This window comes from Aquila chrysaetos, chromosome 9 (assembly GCF_900496995.4).
Source record: "Aquila chrysaetos chrysaetos chromosome 9, bAquChr1.4, whole genome shotgun sequence".
NCBI classification, from domain to species: domain Eukaryota; kingdom Metazoa; phylum Chordata; class Aves; order Accipitriformes; family Accipitridae; genus Aquila; species Aquila chrysaetos.
This window is the reverse complement of record NC_044012.1, coordinates 22,064,276-22,084,420: the sequence shown is the minus strand read 5'-3', so window position 1 is coordinate 22,084,420 and position 20,145 is coordinate 22,064,276. Positions and strand designations below refer to the sequence as shown.

Sequence of the window (20,145 nt, the reverse complement as noted above, 5' to 3'; positions counted from 1 at the left end):
TTATCCATGTGTATCTGGGTTACCAGCAGAGCTTGTAAGAAATGTTTTTATATAATCCTTCCACCTTCTGCCTCGGTGTAGCCAGCACTCAGCTCACAGTTGCTTAAAATACAGCAGAGCTGAGGCTGTAAGACTTATCTGAGTCTCTAACATTAAAGCTTCGGCATAAGCGCAAGCTGCTGTGGCTCAATAACTAACCACCGGCCAGCTGTCCACAATGCTGGTGCACGTGACTCAGGCAAACCATGGGAACTTGCTGACCGGCAATAGTTTGGGGGATGATCTGAATTTTGGAGCAGGGATATGAGCTGCCCAGTATCTCCTGGCAGGATGATGGGCTGGGTTGGGACAGAGTTGCGAATCCTCACAGCTCACCCAGAATAGCAAGCTCTGCTTGCAGTTACTAATGGTTTCTCCTCTCGTCTGTGCTGAAGGACGGGAGCAGGAAGAAGCTGCCAGGAGGGAAAAAGCACGTCTCTGGGAGATGGATGAGGACGAGTATGATGCGCTCACTGAGGAGCAGAAAACTCAGTTTAATAACAATATACGAGAAGTCCAGCGTGAGAGGAAGAAGAGGTCTGTAGCCTTTTGTGGATAACTCCCCAGTATAGTGTCCCTGAAGTGTTTCCCTGATCCAGAGACCTTGATTGAGCTCAGAGGGGTTACAAAGCAAAGGCCAAAAGTGTCTATTACAAGCAGCACAAGGATGGCCAGTTCCACCTTCCTGGTTCCCAACAGAGGAAGGACCTTCCTCCAGTGAGATGAGAACACCTTCTCTCCATTTTAGCAGTGAGCCCTCCAGCTTAGATGCTGGCTGCAGGGAGCTGGCCTTTGTGCTTGCCTTGCCGCTGCACTTTTAAGTGTCTCTAAGTTCTCATCTTCTTCATGCCCTTCCTTCACCAAACCAGAGGGGTTGTGGTATGGGTTGGTGTGAGGCACAGCTGTGCTGGCTTGGTTTGGATCCCAGTCCTGCCGTAGGTGAAGTCCTTGCCATGCTGATCTCTCAGGTTTTCCCTTACTGAGTGACTTCTTAAGCTCACTTTCAGCTGCAGCAGCAGGTGAGCCTGGGAGAAGCTCTGATCCAGCAAGGCAGCCTTGTTCAGGAGGATGCGTAGGACAAGTGTAAGCCTGTATTAATCCCTGCCTGAAACTCAGGGAGGGACTTGCTTAAAGTGAGCATGTGTTTCAGCAATTCTTTCAGCCCCAGCTGAAGTTTGCTTACCTGGGAGGAGATCACTAGGACTGCTTCAAATTATGATTTCCAGGACAGGCAGCACAAGTTTCCCACAGTTACAGCTGGGTTCCAGCAGGAAACCTGGTTGTTCAGAGCCTGTTTTGCAGGAGGGGAGTTACTGCAGCCTTTGCTTTCTGATTGATATGATTGTTCTCACTAAGGAGTGGGCTATGCCCAGGCAGAATGGCTGGAAAAGCCAAGTACTGGTGCAGGGATAAGTAGGTGTTAGTGATTTGTGAGCTGGTTTACACTGGGAAATCAAGAGAGGGCTTCAGGCAGCGGTGCGGAGTGATGGTGCATCGGACTTCAGCACTGTGCTGGAGGTGTCCAGATAGACCTTATTGGGGAATTTGCACAACTGAGACCTTATGACAGCAAGGCTTAGGTTTGGCTGGCTCTGGAGATCCCCTCCCACCCTTCCTCACTTTGGATGTTCCCAGCCTCTCCAGGTTGAGGGAAGCCCATGGAGATGGTCTAATGGTTCTGCCTGGCCTCAGGGTCAATGACTGAAATGCAGGACCAGCTGGGATTGCAGAGAGCAGATTTCTGGTGGTGACTCTCAGGGATGTTTTCTGTCTGACTTGCTGAAGGGAGATGGAGCAGCTGGCTCGAGAGCTTGAGGAAAAGCACCGGCGGGAGCTAGAACGCTTGAAGGAGGAAGAAGAGCTGAAGAAGAAGTCTAAGCGGGGGAAGAGAGAGCCTGGAAAAGACAAAGATAATGCTTTGGGGAAGAAAAGCCAGCCTGGAGTCAGGCAGGTGGGTGGTTGTGTTTATAGAGATGAGTAAAAGCCCTGGGGACCTTCCCGCTGAGCTGTAGCATTTCCCGAGAAGCCGGCAGCCACATGCAGTGCTGGGCAACCTGGTCATGAATAACACGTGGGGCTGTGCTGGGAAACAACAGCTGGTGTTTGATCATGCTGCTGCTTCACTGGGGGCGTTTTCTCATGGGTTTATTGGTAGAGCTTCTCTTCTAGGATCATGTTGTCTTTGAATCATCACTTCATGTAACTCCATACATTCACTGTGAAGCCCTAGATAGTTTTAGTCCAGCATTTTTCCCGACTCTGCATGTGACTTACACTGCTGAGCCATGATCTATCTGGGATATGGTATCTTTTCCTACATGTCTGGCAGGAGATACCACCAAGCCTTAGGTATTCATTGGCAGCCAGACTTCCCAAAGTGTCAGCCAGTCACAGGGATGCTCAGCACACCAGAAACAAGCCTAGAGGACTGCACAGGAGTAAGGATGTGTCTTCAGTTCCCTGTTTGGCCTGGGGAAGCTGTTCTGTTTCTCAGCTGGTTTGCAGGACTCCTCATCAGTCTGATACTGGAGAGTGTGGTTTCACTTGAGCTAAGCTGGGTACCTGCTGTGTTCTGAACTGGGATTTGTAGAGCACCTAGCACGGGTCTCGGATGAGGCTTGGGGTGCTATTGTAAAGATCGTCACTGTCCTACAGCATTTGAGTCAGTGCTTTGAAATGCTCACTGCTTTTTCCTGCTCCTCCTGCCCAGAACATGAACACATCCACCAGCAACACCAAAGCATCCACCACCAACCAGTCAGATGTCACTGAGGGGGCAGACAAGAAGGGATCTGTAAAGGAGCACCCAGACTCTGTTGCAGGTGACAAGGAAGATAAGAAAAAGCAGAGCGTGGTTCCCCTGGCAGATGCCTGCTCGGCAGTGGTTGTGCAACCCTCAGATCCAGAACAGGGGGAAACCAAAAACGAGGCCCAGAGTGACAGCAAGAAGAACTTGGCCCTGAGGTTTAAGATCTATGAGGCATCGCAGAAGGATGTCACGCAGATCTTGTCATCCTGGGACAGGGTTCAGGGTATCCTGCTGTCCCCTCTGAACCAAGAGGACGTGCGGCACCAAGCAGAAGACCAGCGCCAGCATTTATCCAGCCGCAGGAGCCGGAAGGACAGAGAGAAGGAGCGCCTGGAGAAGGAGCGCCTGGAAAAACTGAAGGCTCTTGAGGACTCCAGGTTATCTTGGCTGGAAGGGGAAGGTGCAGAAGGATCAGCCAGAGGTCAGGATGTCGGGGTGCCCTGCTTGGACATCCAGGTGCTGAGCTCAGAAGATGTGACTAGGAAGATTCTGGAGAGTGGCAAGCTGCCAGCAGCAGAGCAGGTAAAAGCCCTGCAAGGCTCAGACGCTGAGCCTGCCATGGTCTGGGCCCTGGTGCACTGTGTCCCACCAGGTGACAACAGCACTGAGCCTTGACCAGGCCACTGATGATGTTCCACGATGGCTCCACAGCAGCCATGTGGCTGGGGAGGTTCTCACCGTCCCTCAGATGGGTGGAAAGAGGGAGTGCTTTCTGTTCAAGCATCCTGTCTGTTCAGAGAGCTTCCCAGTCTGGAAATCATTAAAAATGGTCCCAGGGCAGAGCAGCTTATGGTCATTGTTTCCTTCAGCTGAGTTGCTCAGAGGAGAGATTTCTCTCTAGATTCCACTTGTAGGTCCTGGCACTGCTCTGGAGCCTGCCCACCCCACTGGGCATAGAAAAGCACTGTACTCCATAAAAATAAAAAAAAAACCATTGCCCAAAGCTCAGTGCCTTTAAGGAAGTGTGAGGATGAAGGCGATGGGAATATAAACCAAGTTTTCTCTTATGCTTTAGATCCTGGATGAGCTGGGACTGGGTCCATCAGGGCCTCCCATTCCCCCTACTGCTTTCTACTCTGTGATCCATTACCCGGAGAAGCGGATGGCCCCTGCAGCAGGAGAAGCCCTCAAGCACTTCATCTTTGTTGTGCCAGAAGGTGCCACTGCAGAAGAAGAAAAGAAGGATACTGAAAGTCTCATGGATGCCTCCGTTGTGCCCACAGTGAAGGTGCCAGGGCAGGGGCCAGGCTGGATGGGGGCATGGGGGGCAGATGGAATGGAAAAGGGTTGCTGTGGAAGGGCAGTGAAGGCATGATGGGGCCCCATGTCTGCGGGCATCCCTTCTGTCTGTCCAAAAGAGACAGTTCTGCTTGAGACATAGGGCAGTTCTGTAAGGCGAGAGAGAAAAAAAATCACCTAAACCCCTCAACTTCCCTTGAGGAGAGGGTCCTGGGTGGGGAGGGGTCCTGGGCAAGGAGAGATGTTGTAGACAAAACAATGTCCAATAAGACCAAGTCCATGGGCAGATGTAGTTGGTTATTTATTCTCTTTCTTGTTTGTTAACAAACAAGCAGCTTTCTTTCCAGGATGGAGATGTCTCAGGGCAGGTCTTACCTCTCTCTCCCTTTTCTCTCTTCCCCTTGGTGTGAAGACACCAGAGGAGCAGATCACCCCAACCAGGAGCCGGTCGAGGAAGGAGAAAGCTGTGGGCAGCCGGGAAGCTGCGAGGGAGAAGCGGAGCTCTGGCCGGGGCAGGAGAGGTCTCCAGGGACCGGGCACAGGAGCGCCCACACGTTCCCCCGAGGCGCACCAAAGCAGCATGGACACGGTCCCATCCCCGGGGAGATTGGTCAGGTGAGTGGTGAGGGAGGAGGTGTTCCCTCTACTTCACAGCCGTCTTGCCAAACAAGGTCCATCGTCCCCAGCTCCACAGGGACCCTCTGCCAGTGCCTCCATGGGACTGCAAGTCCACGACCCTCCTCCTTGTCTCATTTGCTCGTTAGCAATGTCTGAAGCCTCTTCATTAATTGCCAGGCTGAGCAGCTGCCGATGGATAGTGCCTGCCCATGGTGAGGTGGAACTGAAGGTCCACTTCAGCTCCACGGTGCTGGGCCAGTTTGATCAGACACTGCATTTTGAGATCCTGGGAACAAACCGACTGTACCAGCTGCACTGCAGGGGCACCTGCCTGTATCCCACCATCAGCCAGGACCCACGGTAAGGCCTGCCTGTGGGAGCTTCCCACAGTGCTCCCTCCTGAACTCAGAGCCAGGGGTGCCCCTTGTACCCCAGTGACTTTCTGCCTTGGGCAGAGCGTGCTGCCTGATCAGCTCAGCATCTTCCCATGCTTGGAGCTGGGAACCAGTAGTGGTACTTCAGCCACCAATAAGGGTTATGGCTTTCTGACTAGGTTTTCTATTTAGAGCATCTCACAGCTCCTCATTCCCCATTTTCTCTGCCCAGGCTGGTGTTTCCTCACTGGAGGAGGAGCAAGGCAGATGATGACATCATCTTCAAGCAGTATGTCGTGAACACGGGTGTATTCCACTTTGGACCGCTGCTGTGTGGGAAGTCAAGAGAATGGTACGTGCTCCACACCCCGAGTGAGCATCCTGATGCGCTGCCTGCATAGTGTGAGATGTTGGGATGGGATCTTCAGGGCTTTGTTCTTTCATGGACATGCTTGGAGACACACTGTCCCAGTGGCACAACTCAGAGCAGGCCCAGGCAGAGAACTGGGAGATACATGGGGTTGAAGGACCACAGATGTGTGAACTTGAGCAGATAACAGGCATGTGAGTCTTGGAGGAGCTGGGGAGCTGATCTTCCTACCTGGTGGGTGCCTTGGTGGCCTCGGGTGCTGCTTCCAGCCTGAAGGTGACTTGGGGCAACTTGTGTCACCCCTCGACATCTCAGCTTCACCACCTATGAAATGAACTTTATGGTGCTTTTTTAAAGTGCTTTTTGCTCTACGGGTAGACTGAACGAGCACTTATTCTGCTGGTGGTTTTGTAAACCATTCATTAATCTGTAATGTTAGTAAGACTTTATGAATTGACATGCCAATATGTGTGTGTGGGGGGGTGGAACCTGCAGAGGAATGAAAATGGGAATTACATTTTCCTGATCCTCACTGCTGGATAAAGCCTGACTAAAAAAGTTGTCATTTTAGCTGCTGGCATATTTCTATTTTTAACATTGCTCTTTCTTTTTTTAATATTAGAAATGGAGTTCTTGTCTTCATGGGAGCTCTGGAGAGCTAGTGGTATTTTGACAACCCAAGGAAATTAAATCAAAACAGTTTAAAAAACAAAAGAGGATCTTTAGCCAGGCTGATGAACTGTCTTGGGTTTCTCTTCGCTTTTTTAAGCCCATTAACTCCAAATTCTGTTCCACACCTGAGAGAAGGGACATTTGTTTAATTTAGCATTCCTCTTGGGAATTAATCCTTCCTATTTCCTTCCCTCAGACTTTGAGCTAACCCATGAAATACAAGGCAGTCTGATGACTTCTTTGAAAGAGATAAGCTAAACTATTTTTAAAACCTCTTTTCAAAAGCATTTCCTTATACTCTGCAGGGAAGGGTATAACAAAGAAGGGGGAAGAACCCATGTGTCTGCCATACTCTTATTTTTCCAGGAGCCTTTTGAATGTATATTTTGTAAAACGCTTTTTAAATAGCCTGTGCATCATCACGCTTCTGGGATGGAGGCACTGAGTATAGGGGCAGACATCAAAGTAACGCAAGGATGAATGTGCATACCATGTGATGTGCCCCTGAAAGTGATCCTTTTTCTTAGCCTGCTTGTTAGACCATGGTCTTCCAGTGCAGCCTCCTGCTGCCGGGACATGGTGCTTTCCTCGATGCATGATAAAGGCAACTGTCTCCTCTGCAGCCTTTTCTCCTTTTGTGGGCAGGTACAAGGCGCTGCACTATCCCAGCAACTGCGAGAAGATAACCATCCTCAACGTCACCCCCTTGGAAACAGAGGTGCGTTTCTTCTTTGAGCGCGATCTCAAAGCAGACACGTTCCTTTTAGACCCTCCCAGCATGAGGCTGAAACCCCATGAGAAAAAGGTAGGAGACGGGCAGGTAGGGCAGGCACTGGCAGAAGTTCCCAGGAGCCGTTCCTCCTGCGCACTGAATGCTCTTCTGTATTTCTTTCTGTGGGGATGGGGCTAGGAGCTGAGCATTTGGGCATACCCCACTTCAGCTGGCCTCATGGAAGACAACCTCATCTGCTGCATTAAGGAGAACCCGGAGCCGGTGGTCTTCCGCCTGTGTTGCCAGGGGGTGCAGGTGGAGCTGGGGGTCAGCCCCAAGCAGGTGCATTTCGACAAGCTGCTTCTGCACAGGTCAGTCATCCCCCAGCCGCTCTGCTGGGGATGAGAGCTGTCAGTGAGCTCCCCTTCAGCTTCTCTTGCTAGCTGTGTAGCCACTCAGATTGCAGGCTGGGCTAACTTCTCTCCTTCTCCAAGCAGTTCCCAGTCTATTGCTTACCATTTTTTGCTGGCTTGGCTGTGCCATGGCAGCCACAAGCTCTGTAGCCTTCCAGCAATGCCATGCGATGGGCATCCTGATGCATTTGTATCTTGTCTGCTGGTTCAGAGAGCAGTCCAGTTGCTCCTCCTTATCTCTCTTCTGCTGGATACGCTTTTAGCTTCCAGGTCTCCCCCAGGACCTCACCTCTTGTGACAAAGAGGAAGCATTTAACTGTGGCTTCAGACGCATGGATAGGGCTGCTCCAAGTTGCGTTCAATTGCAAGGCCAGCATGACAGTCAAGCAGCCAGTGCTGAGTGTCTTCCTGTCTCTGCAGGAGGGACAGCAAGACCCTGGTCCTGCGAAACTGCACCCTACTGCCTGTGGCTTGGCGGCTCAGTGGGCTGGAAAACCTCGGCGAGGACTTCTCCGTGTCGCAAGATGAGGGCATCGTTGGTCCCCGCACAGAGTTTGGCGTGTATCTACATTTCAAGGCTACAAAGGCTCTCAGCATTAAGAAGACAATCCGACTGGAGGTGAGGGGGACTGCCCTCCCTGGTAGAGCAGGGCAGAGTGATCAGCCCTGTGCTCTTAGGGGTGGAGACTGTGCTTGAAGGGTGCCCTGCAAAGAGGGCAAAAGGATGAGCCTTCATGAGATTCCTTTCTACCTGCATTGCCAGGGGGCCAGGCCCTTAGCAGCAAGCGACTCTCACTGGAAGATAATGTTTTGGAAATTAAGTCACTACTAGGGGGCTCTTGTAGCTGAGCTTCATGGGGCAAGTATGCTGTGGAGTCAGGAAGAGATGCACCTGATGGACACAAGGGTGCTATGACCTCAACTTCTGCTGCCTCAAACTGGCTTTGCCAGACCACGTGGTGCGTCCCTGAGCATCCACATCACCGCAGATAACCAGGTGCTACGTCCTGAGCCCATACTACAACCACCTTGCCGCTGTGCAGGGTTGAATGCTGCTGTTTGGTTGTCCAGACCGCAGCGCTCTCCCTGCACTCATCCTGGAGTCTGTCTGGGGCTCTTAGCATAGAGCAACAAACTCTTGCCCTGGCATTTTGTTCCCCATGGTTTAGGGGCTGTGTTTCAGTGAGGATGCTGGGTGATTGAAGAGGAGAGGGTTGGTTGTCAGTGCCGCCTGCTCTGGGACACCTCACATTTTCTTGTGGTTGTTTTTATATTGCTGTGCCTCCCAGGGTGCTTTAGCAGCAGCTGTAGGAGTGCAGAGTTGGGCTGACAGGGTTTCTTACTGCAGCAGACTCCTGCTGGGTCAGCCTGTGAGATGAACAAGTTAAGAAAGCTTGGGAGTCCACAAATGCTTGTCAAGCAGGGGAGACCATGGTGGAAGCAGCTGGCAGAGACAAGGACTCATATGTTGTCTACCAAAAGAATTTAGGAGAATGGTCTAAGCAGTGTTTGTTTCTTGCTGCCTCAGGTTTCAGATGCAGAAAACATCCTGGGGATTGTTCAGATTGAAAATATCCAAATCCTTGCAGAGGCCTATGACGTTGCTCTGAGCATCAGCATTTCTAAAGGTCAGTGGATGCCCCCAAAACAAAGCAGTCCAGGTGCATTGGATTGCCTTGGCAGGTGGGCAACCAAAGCACTTGGGACAGGATGGGATAGCGTGCAAGTATGGCACAGATACATAAAGCACGTATCCTGCAAGCTGTGTGGAGTAAAGCACTGTCAGGGCACAGGCAGCCTTGAGTCTCTTGCCTCTGAACTTTGATGTGTGCAACTTCATGTGCAGGTTGATTTGGGGGATTTGAAACAACAGTGGTGTGAACAAGCAGTTGGCAACTCCTGAAGGCTCAGCACGGCACATGAAGTTGTTGGATCTGTGCCTTGAAGCAAGGCGATGGAAACCAAGCTCCTTAGCTGCTAAACCCTGCAGATATTTTCAGAGTAAGAAGAGAAGGGGAAGCAAAGTAACTAGAGAAAACTTCCAAGAACAGAAACTTGCCGAGAAGGGTTTTGCGCCGCCTGAAAACTCCAAATCTTGTCGCTTGGTGTAATCTGCAACAGCTCACAAATATTGACCATTTCTTACCTCGCTCTGCGGGTTTTCTGCAGGTACAGATGGCAGCGTGGATTTTGGAATCCTTAAGGTCCTAGATGATGCAAAGCAAGTGCTGACTCTGAAGAACAAAGGGAAGTACGAGATTGCATACAGGTGGGTCCAGCTGCCTGGTCTGTGAACGCATGGTGCCAGCATCTGCCCAGGCCTGCGTTCTCCTTCTGTCCACGGCTAGAATCTGTTCCCATGCTAGCTACCTCATGATCTGGGTAAATAGAAAACCTGGGCTCTCTAATGAAAAATACTTTAATAGAGAATCCAGCCACACACCAGCAGTTCTTCACAGCTCAGCAGGAACCAGAAGGAGAGACCCTGAAATTTAAGCCGCTCACTGCTGAGATTCATTGCCTTCCTTTGAGGGTCAGCTCATTTCTCTTTGAGACTCTTTAAAGGAAGGAATGAAAAAATTCAGTGTCAAGGTTAACCTGCAACACTCATGATTGTCTGCACTCTGTGTCAAGATCTGGGATTCCCCAAGCAGAGATGGACTCTTTCCCTTTTATTTTTTTTATGGTCCTACGCAAAGTCCCAGCTGTACTCGTGGCACCTGTACTTTTAACTGCAGAGGTCTTTGTTCCTTCCTTTTCTCCCCAGTTTCAAGCTGGAAACCACAGATGCCAACATACCCGACTTGGCATCCCACTTCACTATCCAGCCGCAGAAGGGCATGCTGACTGTCTCTGAGCGCCCTACGCAGGTCCAGCTGCTCTTCCACCCCAAGATGGAAATGAATATTGAGGACAAACCCATCCTGCACTGCCAGGTGAGCTGCCTGGGCCGGGTGGTGTTAGCACACCATGTCTTGGGAGCGTAAGCAGGACATGTCTTCTGGAAGAAAGGCTTTAGCTGGGGAATCCTCTTTCATACATATACAAGGTCTTTCAGAAACCATTTGTGATGCTTCCAAAGCAGAGCTGAAAATCTGGCTCTGGAGAAGGCGTTTAAACAGGGACAGTGAGCTGATGGGGACTTTGGGTGGGGTCAGGGGACCGAGATAGACTGGCCTCTGCTGTGTTTACCAACCCTTCCTCTGGTTGCAGGTGATTGAGCCCAGCATCTGTGAAGGAGGCGAGACCATCGCCATCATCCCAGTGAGGGTGTCAGCGAAAGCTGTATTCAGCAAGTACAGCATTTACCCTGCCTCGCTCATCAACTTTGGTGCCATGATGAATGGCACCAGGAAAACTCGCACCTTCACACTGGAGAACAAAGGCATCCTTGACTTTAAATTCCTCATCTACAGAGCAGACCAGGATGCACCTGTATTGCCAAGAAAAAGGTGAGAGAAGACCTGCACCACCCTTCCTGCCTGAGGAGGCTCCACAGCATGGCTGGTGTGTGACAGACAGCCAGGACACCCGGGTTACTGTCTTTCTGCGTCACTGGCTTGTGAACAGGGAGCAGAAGAATGTCTCAGTGTCCCCACGTGTAGGGCAAAGCTGGTGATATAGCTGATCTATCCATAAGCTACAGCAATAGGTGGTGCAGGCAGCCCTCTGGGAGCAGGAGGACTTTCCTCCATGGGGAGGAAGGCCAGCTGTGGCCTCAGAGAAAGGCAAGAGGGAGCTCAGCATGATGGGTGTTTCTGCTTTCTCCTCTCAGTGCACATCAGATGAAATCTGCTGGGTCCCACGAGAGTGAAAACTTAAGCAAAATGACTCCCTCGGTGAAGCAAAGCAAGCACTCGCTGCAAAAGGACACAAACCCCTTCATGCAGGTGGGTGGCTCCTGCTCCCCAGTACATGCCACTGCAGGTGGTGTGGGAGGATGCTGCTGTGCCCAGGCTGGGGGCTCATCACCACGGGATGGGAGATGGTCTGCATGATGGAGGTCCATCATCTCCCAGCCACAAGCAGGGGCAGGAGCTGCTCAGTCCCACTGACAGTCCCATGCTCTGGCTCAGACCTGGAGTTGTGGGGTCAAGAGAGGGGAGCAGGTCCTGTGTTTGGTAGGTGCTAGCCAAAATAGGTCTATGCAGAATATCCCTGTTTGAACTCCCAGTTCACAGATATCAGATGACCTTGCTTTCTTCTTCCCAGTCCCCTCTCTCCTCTCCCATCGTTTCTCACAGTTATTCCTGCTCTCCTGTTTTAGCCCTGGAGGTTGAAGGATGCCAGCTATCACCTTTACCCTTTACACCCAAACTCCTTTCTCTGTGCCACTCAGGACAGGCCTGCAGCTCCTCCTAGCTTCTTCATCTCATCCTGGGGCTGCCTTAGGGACGGATGACTCCATGGCCCAGCCCTGGGACTAGTGGCTTGAGCCCGGCTGGAGGCCAAGGAGTGGCATACTCCTTGCTGGAGGTGCTCAAGGTAAGGCTGTTAGACATCAGTTTCTCCCGGGACTCTTTCTGCAGGCTCGCTTCACTCTAGGCATGTTCACGGTGTACCCTGGCTTTGGCTCCATCCCTCCTGGGGGCCAGCAGATGATCATAGTGGATTGCTACGCAGAGCTACTAGGGACATGCAAGGAGCACCTGTCCATCGATATCAGTGACAGAGACCCCAAGGACAATCCCCTTGGCATCCCCTATACCCTGTTTGCTGAGTCCTGCCTCCCAGGTACGCCCCGTCCACAGGTTCCCATAGCCAGACCTGCTTCTGAGCAGCACCTAAACTTACTGCTTGGATAGAGTGGCACCCATCTTAAGATCCTCAGAGGTTCCAGTCCTTTTCAAGTCTGCCAGTGGGGAGAGGCTGGGAGGGATGCATGGAAGGATAAAAGGAAAGCAATACCCTTTAAGACTGAGGGTGACTAAGCTCCATCCTCACAGCCAACTCCCCCACCCAAGGTTGGGTTTTGCAGTGACCTGGGCAGAAAGGGCTTATCAAGCCTTCTGAGAGGCCAACAGGGTCCAAATAAATTCAGCAGGAAGGCTTCTCCACCCTCAGCCCTTCCTCTGGTCTGCTCGCAGCATTTGTGGTTGATGACATAGAGTCCATCTTTGAGGAGCATCGAATCTGCAGCAACAGCAACCTCTGCCAGATCCTACAGACAGTGCAAGACAAGGGCGTGTTCATCACAGATGAGAATAAGTTTATCTTCACCAATGTTCTGGTTGGGCACCGGGCCACAGCTCGCTTCAAGATCCGCAATGTGGACAAAGTCCCCTGTGACGTGGTCCTTTCCATCAAACCCATCCCCGGTAAGGTAAGAACAAGAGACCAAAATGACGGTTGCTCTTTAAAGGCTGTGTGATAGCCTGCCTTGTTCTCCAGATTCACTGCTTTCTCTTGCCCAGACTAGTCCAGCTCAGTGCAGGTCAAACTACAGGGGAGAACAGCAATGCCAGGGTGACAGTTGGATTGAATTTGGCCTGTCTCTGAAGCCAGGTTTTGGCTCACACCTCTGGGTCTTTGGTGGGAGACCTGAACCCTTCTGAACGTCTCTTGGAAGCACGCTCGGCAGGGGGGGCGGCTTGGCTTTTACTGGACTGATGTGCCAGGGCTCAAAGCAGACCATTTTCTCAGGCTCCCTGGTCTCTTCCTTCTCTTTAAAGGCTAATTCTAGGTTATTTGCAGAGTTTTCAGTGTAGTCCCCACCTCCCATGTATGCTGGGGTGGCTGCCTAGTGCTCAAAGCAAGCTTTTGTACTCCTGGGCTTTATGGCAGCTCCCTGTGGGAGGTCATCTTACCCCCTGATGTGGAAGGAGCCCGTCCAGGGAAGCAGAAAGGAAGACATGCTGTCTGGGACTACTCCCCGTGATGCATATATGAATAAGACTGCATCATGTTGAAGGGTGTTTTCTCCTAACACCACTTTGTGGGTTCCCCCAAGCTTAACAGCCGCATTAGCGACATTTTCGAGGTGGATCCCGTTCGGATGTGCGTGCCCAGCCGCTCCCACGCCTTTGTTACAGTGACCTTCACTCCGCAAATGATGCAGAACTACCAGTGCACTTTTGAGGCTTCCCTTGATGTCCAGGCAAGGTAACTCGCCCTGTGAAATCTTGGTGGGGCGGGGGGGGACCTTTCTGATAGCTGCCTCTCTTCTGGGAGGACATAGACCTCTTGGTAACCCTAATGCTTTCAATAGCCTTAGGTAGAGTACTTCACATTAGATAATATAGGAGGCAGTAACTACTAGACATAGCAGAGCAGAAAAATAAGGGTCATAGTTTAGCCTATATGAATGACTATGGTGCAACACTAGGTAGCCAACTGGAAGTTATTGAATCAGAAAAAAATGGAGATGTGCAACAGCTGAGCTGGGGCTTTCCAAGAACAAAGGATTAGATGAAGCGGTTTCTGTGTCAGAAAGTCAGCATGCATTATTTCCTTCTTGTTTACGTTAAAATGAGATGATCCTATGTGATTACCTGCAGTATGTTAAGATATTTTATGTTAAAGGAACAATTGGATGCCTTATAAAAGAGGAGCCCGGTTCCTCTGTCCTGGGACCTGTGTCCGGGGCTCTAACCTGCTCTTCCCCCCCTCTTTGTCCTGAATTGGGACAAGATAAGTCACCTTTCTGCCCTAATAAGCAATTCCTGTTTAAGTGTCCTTGAAATAATCTTTACTGATGGTGTTATTTATTTACTTCTCCCTTCTTGCTTTTATACTATTTCCATGCTGTGCTTGTGCTTTTTGCATATGTCTCCTATCGCCACAGCCAGTGAATTTGCCATGTCTCATCTGTTGCCTCATCATTTACCTGCTGTACTGCGTGATTCAATTAAATGAAATTATTTTTAACTGTTATTCTGGAAGGCTCTGGCTCTTCAGAGCAGATTCCTCTTGTGAATGGCCCTAATTGGACTGGGAGGAGGGAGATGAGGGGGAGCTGTCTTGTGGGGTACAGGAGCACCAGCCAGGGAAAATGCAGCAGGTGGCACTCATTTCAGTGCTTCCCAAGTGGGGAATGGGTTAGTGCCAGCTGTAACGATTTCTCCCTGCCTCTCCTGCAGCCCTGCAGCAATTAAAGCACAAAGCCTGACCTTCGATATCAGTGGAGATGGGAATCTGCCTCGGGTGACGGTCCTGCGCCCGGTCCTTCACAATAAGAGAGGGAACCCTCTGCTGCTCTTCAAGAAGCTGTTGCTGGGTGATTCGGAAAAACTCCCTCTGGTCCTTCATAACAGTGGTATCATACCTGTCCAGGTGAGGACCTGCTCAGGGAATGCTCTGGTCTGGAAGCAAGTCCTTGTGCCATGGAGGAGAGGTGCCAGAAAACATGCTAGAGATGCACCGCTACTCTATGCATGCAATTGAACACCAAATGAAACCCTTTCCTCCTCCTCAGAGCCATTCCATTGCAGGAGAACAACTCCTCTGACTTTCTGGAAGATGCTTTGGCAAACCAGTGGGAAGAGTCTCGTTTCTCAGCCAGATCCCTCTAGGAAAGTTCCATCAGCCCTTCACGTTTCTCTCCGTCTCCTTTGCAACCACTGCTGTGGTCTTCGCTAGTCTCAGAAATTCTTTTTAAGCAAATGACTGACTTCTACTTTTCAGGAAGGGTGTTCCTCTTGGAGATGTGATTTTTTGACCAGTATATCCTTTTCAGTTAAACACAAAACAAGAAAGTCAGTGGGGTATTTTTCCCCCTGTCTCTCTTCTCATGTTTTCGTTCTCACATGGGCATGTTTGATGTTCTAGTTACGTTAGATTGTGTTTGATCACATTTTACTACTTTTTAATTAAACTCAGTTGTAGTTAAATTACATTCTGCTCACTACCTTTAGTACTTTCTGTCCTGTTTGGTTATATTTTAATTATACCCCAATGTCTTTGAACGCTTTTTTTTCTGTCTGATTTCACTTAAACCTTGTGCTAAGAGCTGTGTTTGAAGCGGGGAAGTGTGCTGGGTTCCCCGTGCTGGACCAGCAGCTGTATGGTGTCAATCCACCTGCCATCCTGTACCTACACCAGTGTGGTCATGTTCTGTATTCTCTTTTCTCAGTTGATGATAGACCTGTTGGATGAAGGGGGAGTTTTCTTCTTGAAAGCCAGGCCCACCACACACTGCATCTACCAAGCTGCGGGCATGGAGGAGGACTCTCCTGGAGAAGGTACATTCATTAACCACGAAGTGTGGTCATCCACACAGGGAGAATGTGCCCTGCTCTTGGCTTGGCCAAGCAGCAGCCAGATGTTAGACGTAGTTTCTTTCCTGAGGTGCTCTGTATCCCTAGTTCTGCACGTGGACTCTTTGCAGGGTTTCCTCCTAGCAAGTTGTACGAGGTTTTTCTGTTCTTTTGGACATGGTGGGTTGAGTTGTGGGGGACTATCACCACTTTAGCGGACCATCTGAGGTCTTTGCTGCATGTGGGAAGTTACCAGCCTGAACGGAGGCAGCCCTTGAGTCCACAGCCAGCCAACAAAAGCTAAAACCACTCTTTGACTCAGCTTTACATATGGCAGGAGCTGGCTGGATGCAGTGTGAGTGAGAGCTGGGCGTTAACCTGAGTTTAAGATACTTAAGCAGTGATACGCATCGTGGTGTCGTAGTCTTGTGAACATGGGAGGAGGGCCTGGAACCATTGGTGGGAGAACCTGTGCTTAGAGGCAACTGGGTTTCAACCTCTTATTCCTCTTACACCCCATGGAAATATTTTCTCTGTACGGCCGTATAACTCATCTGATTTCCATTGCTGTGCAGAGAGGAAGCCTCACACTGCTTCCCTGGTCCTGCATCATGGGGAATTAGCAGAGTTTGACGTGCTTTTCAAACCCACCCTGGCCCAACGTCTGGAAGGGAAGATCCACTTGTCAGTGGTGGACAACCCATATGAAGAGACCAACATTCAGCTGGTGGGTGAAGGCTATGAGGATGACTTCACACTAGAAAACATCCATGGACTAGTGGCAGACAGCAAGGAGAACACTGAGGGCGATACGGAGGAGGACATAATTGAGGGTAAGAGAGGAGAGTGATTAAGACCATGTATGATAATTTGTGTCCTCTATATAACCAGGCCTGCGCTACCGCCCACCGGACCTGGTGGTCTGTAAGCATGCCAGCCATGTGCGCAGGGGCAGCATGTGCTGAACTGCCTGTCTCTCTGCACCAACACAGCCACATGTATAGGGATGTGCCAGGGTGTTTCCCTGAAAGTGGTGGGGTGGGGAACTGCATCTCCCAGAGGGAGGAAGGCTTGGAGCAAGGAAGAGTTGGACATATGTGTGTCTGTGCATGTGAGGGTGGCGGATGGACCTCACTGCACGCTGAGATCTCTTGCTCTCATTCTTAACAGCTGCCAGAGTGGATCACATCCAGTTCGGGGACTGTCACATAGGGACACCCTACACCGTGACCTTCACGATCACCAATCGCAGCAGGGTGGAGGCGATGCGGTTTGAGTGGCTGGCAGGCACTCCATTTCACTTCTCCCCCCAGGTGAGCTTGGATGGTTCTGCCTTTCCCCGCTGCTCAAGCCCTGCCTGGCAGGTTCCTGGGAGCTAGCAGGGAGTCACCACGCACTGGTGAGAGCCCGTTTCAGTGCCACGTAGGAGATGCAATCCCTGGCTTTGCTGGGGCAGGGCTGTCAGCCCCGCAGAAAAGGCTTTGTGTTATGGGAGATGGCATCTTTTGTTTGTACTTTTCTCTATCAAACCTCAGATAAATACACAGAAAGATGCAGATTCCTAGCACAGCTGCTCACCACATCAATCCCTTTGCTGTCAGTCCTGCCCTTGCTGGTGATTCCAGTTTGGTCTCGGCTCTCTGGTTCTCCATAGGTGGGACATCTCCATGCTGGCTGCGCTAAAGACATCACAGTGACCTTGAAATCAGATGTCGTGGTTGCCTTCAAAATGCACCCTGTGAAGTGTAAGGTGGCTAGGATCGCCTTCCAGCTGCCACCAGAGCAGGTTACCGACTGGGATGACCGCCTGCACACCGTCAAGTGGGTGGATGCCACGAGGGGCTCGGCAGCCACGTGGCCTGTCAAGAAGAAGGTAAGAAGCACAACAGCAAAAGCTGACTGAGCTTCCACAAAAAGAGCTGCCGACGGCAGCAGACTGCCATCTCTGCTGGCTAAGCAGCTCCTGCTTTCTCCTGACATTTAATCCATCTGTGAGGGTAAGCAGCAGTGCATTTTTAGGGGAGAAGTGGGTGTGTGGTGACCTGATATGCTCACACAAGATGGGGAAGTCTTTTGACAAGAGGCGTTTAGCCACATGCAAATGATCGGTCTCTGCCAAAAGCAGAAGTGTTGCAGCCTGTCTTGAATGGGAGGTCATGTTTTATGATAACACATTTTATGGTATTAAAATCTCGTTATCTGCTTCAGTGCCTTTTCACCAACAAGGAGTTAAATCCACTGTGCTCTGTCTCTTGTTTTGAAGTGGAGAGCAACACTAGTGCTCTTCTACGTGTGCCGGCTAGCCCACCAGCACATTGTGGGTGAGCTCTGGGCTCTGTCTACACTGATACCAGAGATTTTGGTTGTGGTTTCTATATCGTGTGGGATATCTCATTATGGAGCAGCCCAGGTACTGTATGGCAGTCATGCAGGAGTCTGGAGAAGTATCACCTCCAGAAACTCTTGCTTTTACTGTCATTGCTGCCAAACACACTTATCTTGGGTGATGGTTCTTCCCTAGTTTCTGAACCATTGTAAGACCTGTAGACCAAACTTCTTCCCCATCAGAGCATCAGCAGTCAGAGACTTTCCTAGTGAGTTCATTCCCACGCCAAAATGCCTGTCCCCAACCCCCACCAGTGTGGCTGTTGCCCCACACGAGACATCTGGAAAGCACTTTCTCCTGAGACGAGAAGGAAAAGGTGCTTTCTAGATTTGTTCATTCTTGGGTTTCTCCATCCACAGAGCTCCAGCAGGGGAGCTTAATCCTAATTTAGAGGCCTCCTGGTTTTATAGGTGGCCAGGAAAAAGGTCAGACGCTCTACAGGGTTGAAACACAAGGACAGATACACAGTTATAGTCCCCATGGGTGTATTCACAGCTGAGGTGGTGATTGCTTTGATCAGTAGGTAGAAACAAATACCGTAGCGGAAGGGACAAATTTTGTCATCTTTCCAGGGAAATAAATGGGAATGGTTCTTCCTAGCCCCTATAACATGGCTGATTTTGGAGGCCAAAAGGCTCCCTGCTCAGCCTGGCTTTCTGGGCTCTGCTCAGCAATTCTTCCCTCTCCTGTTTGGAGGTGATTGAGACAGACCCTGAACCAGCTCACACTGTCCTGGAGAAGAGCAGCCGCGAAGTGGAGCTTCGCCTCAGTGCTGTCGTTGACTACGCCGAGTTCAAGCTGGATACGGACATGATTCAGTTCAAGGAGACCTTGCTCTTCCAGACAAGGATGTTCACGTGAGTGTTGGAGGCCAGGCAGGCACCTGCAAGTGGGAGCTGCCTTTGCCCAGGGCTGACCCAGTGTCTGCTTCCCCAGAGCCGCACTGTGCTCTGCAGTGGCCTCTGCTTTTCCTTCTACTCATGGTCCCGTGCCAACAAAGGTTACACTGACATGTTTATTGCTCGGCCACTGAATAAACCTATTCTAATTTCTAACAGGCTAATCAGCCTTGAAGGGTGGTGCTGCTGCCTGCTGAGTCTGAGGTTTCAGCTTCCACTCATAAATAATCTGGCACATCCCAGGGCCTTGGAGTTCTCTCACATGTGGACCTGAGTCCCTTCTAGGGCTTTACGTTCAGTCTCACCTGCTGTTCATCCCTTTAAACAAATCATTTATTGTTTCATCCTTTCCAAGTCCTGGCTGGGTGCTGGGGCCCATATATCAGCACACAAAGCCAAACAGGAGATGGTGGCTGCCATTCTGCCAAGACGTGCCAGGAGAGGTTCAATTCTGCTGTGCCTTTCTGCTGAGAACAGCTGTGGTTTTGCTTTCATTGCATGTTGCCTGTCCTCATCTGCTTGAGGACGAGTTTGCAGTCAAAATTATGTCAAACCAAGACATAAAGACCAGAATAAGACCCTTGGATTAAGTCTCCTGGGCACCATGTCTGTCCTTTCCTCTTTAACTTCCAAACTTTGAAATACTTGGCCTTGGGGCGGCCCAGGGCAGCAGTCTAGATGTGGCAGAGTTGCCTGGGGAAGAAGATGCTACTCAGTGGAAAGAAAGGGGTACCAGGTGCCCACCGTACAGTGTTACTTTTTTACTCGCTTTGTATTTATTGGATGTTTTCTTTTTATTCCTCCTTCTTGCTTTTCAGTTTCCAGCTGTCCAATACAGGGAATGTGGCCCTGGAATACACCTGGATGGCAGCTGTGGAGGAGGAAAGGGCAGTGATCCATACTGGGGAGCTGCTCCCACCCAGTCTGGATGGTAAGGCACCGGCTCTGTGTGGCAACTGGGCATGCCCGGGGTGTTTCAGTTGGCAGCTGAGGTCTTGGGGAGAAGACCATGCCACTTCACCCCAAAACATGAATTGCATTTTCATCCCTATCCAGTCATCCACTTTTATCAGCATCTTCCCAGATGCAGCTGGAGACTTTCTCCTTGCCCCCTCTCTGCTTTTCAGACCATCCTATGCTTGCTCTGACACTTGGGCTCTGCATGGAAGCTGAGCCTGGCTCAGCGGAGAGCCACGTAGTGGGTCAGGACTGGGAAGAGGGACATCAGGGCACCTCTTTGAGAAGTGTCTGAGACTGGGAAAATTGACGGCGTAACAAGGAGTTACCTGACCTGCAGTCACTGTCTGTGTGCAATTCCCCAGTCCAGGGCAAATGCAAAGTCACTGTCTAAAACTAACCCTCCTAACTTGGGCACTGGAGTGTTTGCTGTAGGTGGAGACCCTGCTCACAGCAGCTATC

At 50.7% G+C, this 20,145-nt stretch overlaps 1 protein-coding gene across 1 annotated transcript in view; it reads left to right on the top strand.

Annotated features, from left to right (window-relative positions):
* HYDIN (HYDIN axonemal central pair apparatus protein) overlaps positions 1 to 20,145 on the top strand; it is a 161,548-nt gene that overhangs the window by 126,924 nt on the left and 14,479 nt on the right. The window contains 25 exon segments of the mRNA XM_030026239.2: positions 435 to 576; positions 1,825 to 1,990; positions 2,750 to 3,370; positions 3,864 to 4,076; positions 4,500 to 4,702; positions 4,883 to 5,065; positions 5,312 to 5,431; positions 6,767 to 6,926; positions 7,032 to 7,204; positions 7,667 to 7,865; positions 8,775 to 8,874; positions 9,416 to 9,515; positions 10,014 to 10,182; positions 10,460 to 10,698; positions 11,022 to 11,136; positions 11,776 to 11,980; positions 12,334 to 12,569; positions 13,197 to 13,348; positions 14,326 to 14,518; positions 15,318 to 15,426; positions 16,017 to 16,274; positions 16,612 to 16,754; positions 17,096 to 17,314; positions 18,524 to 18,684; positions 19,545 to 19,657. Of these exon segments, the coding sequence (XP_029882099.2) occupies positions 435 to 576; positions 1,825 to 1,990; positions 2,750 to 3,370; positions 3,864 to 4,076; positions 4,500 to 4,702; positions 4,883 to 5,065; positions 5,312 to 5,431; positions 6,767 to 6,926; positions 7,032 to 7,204; positions 7,667 to 7,865; positions 8,775 to 8,874; positions 9,416 to 9,515; positions 10,014 to 10,182; positions 10,460 to 10,698; positions 11,022 to 11,136; positions 11,776 to 11,980; positions 12,334 to 12,569; positions 13,197 to 13,348; positions 14,326 to 14,518; positions 15,318 to 15,426; positions 16,017 to 16,274; positions 16,612 to 16,754; positions 17,096 to 17,314; positions 18,524 to 18,684; positions 19,545 to 19,657 (4,692 nt within the window).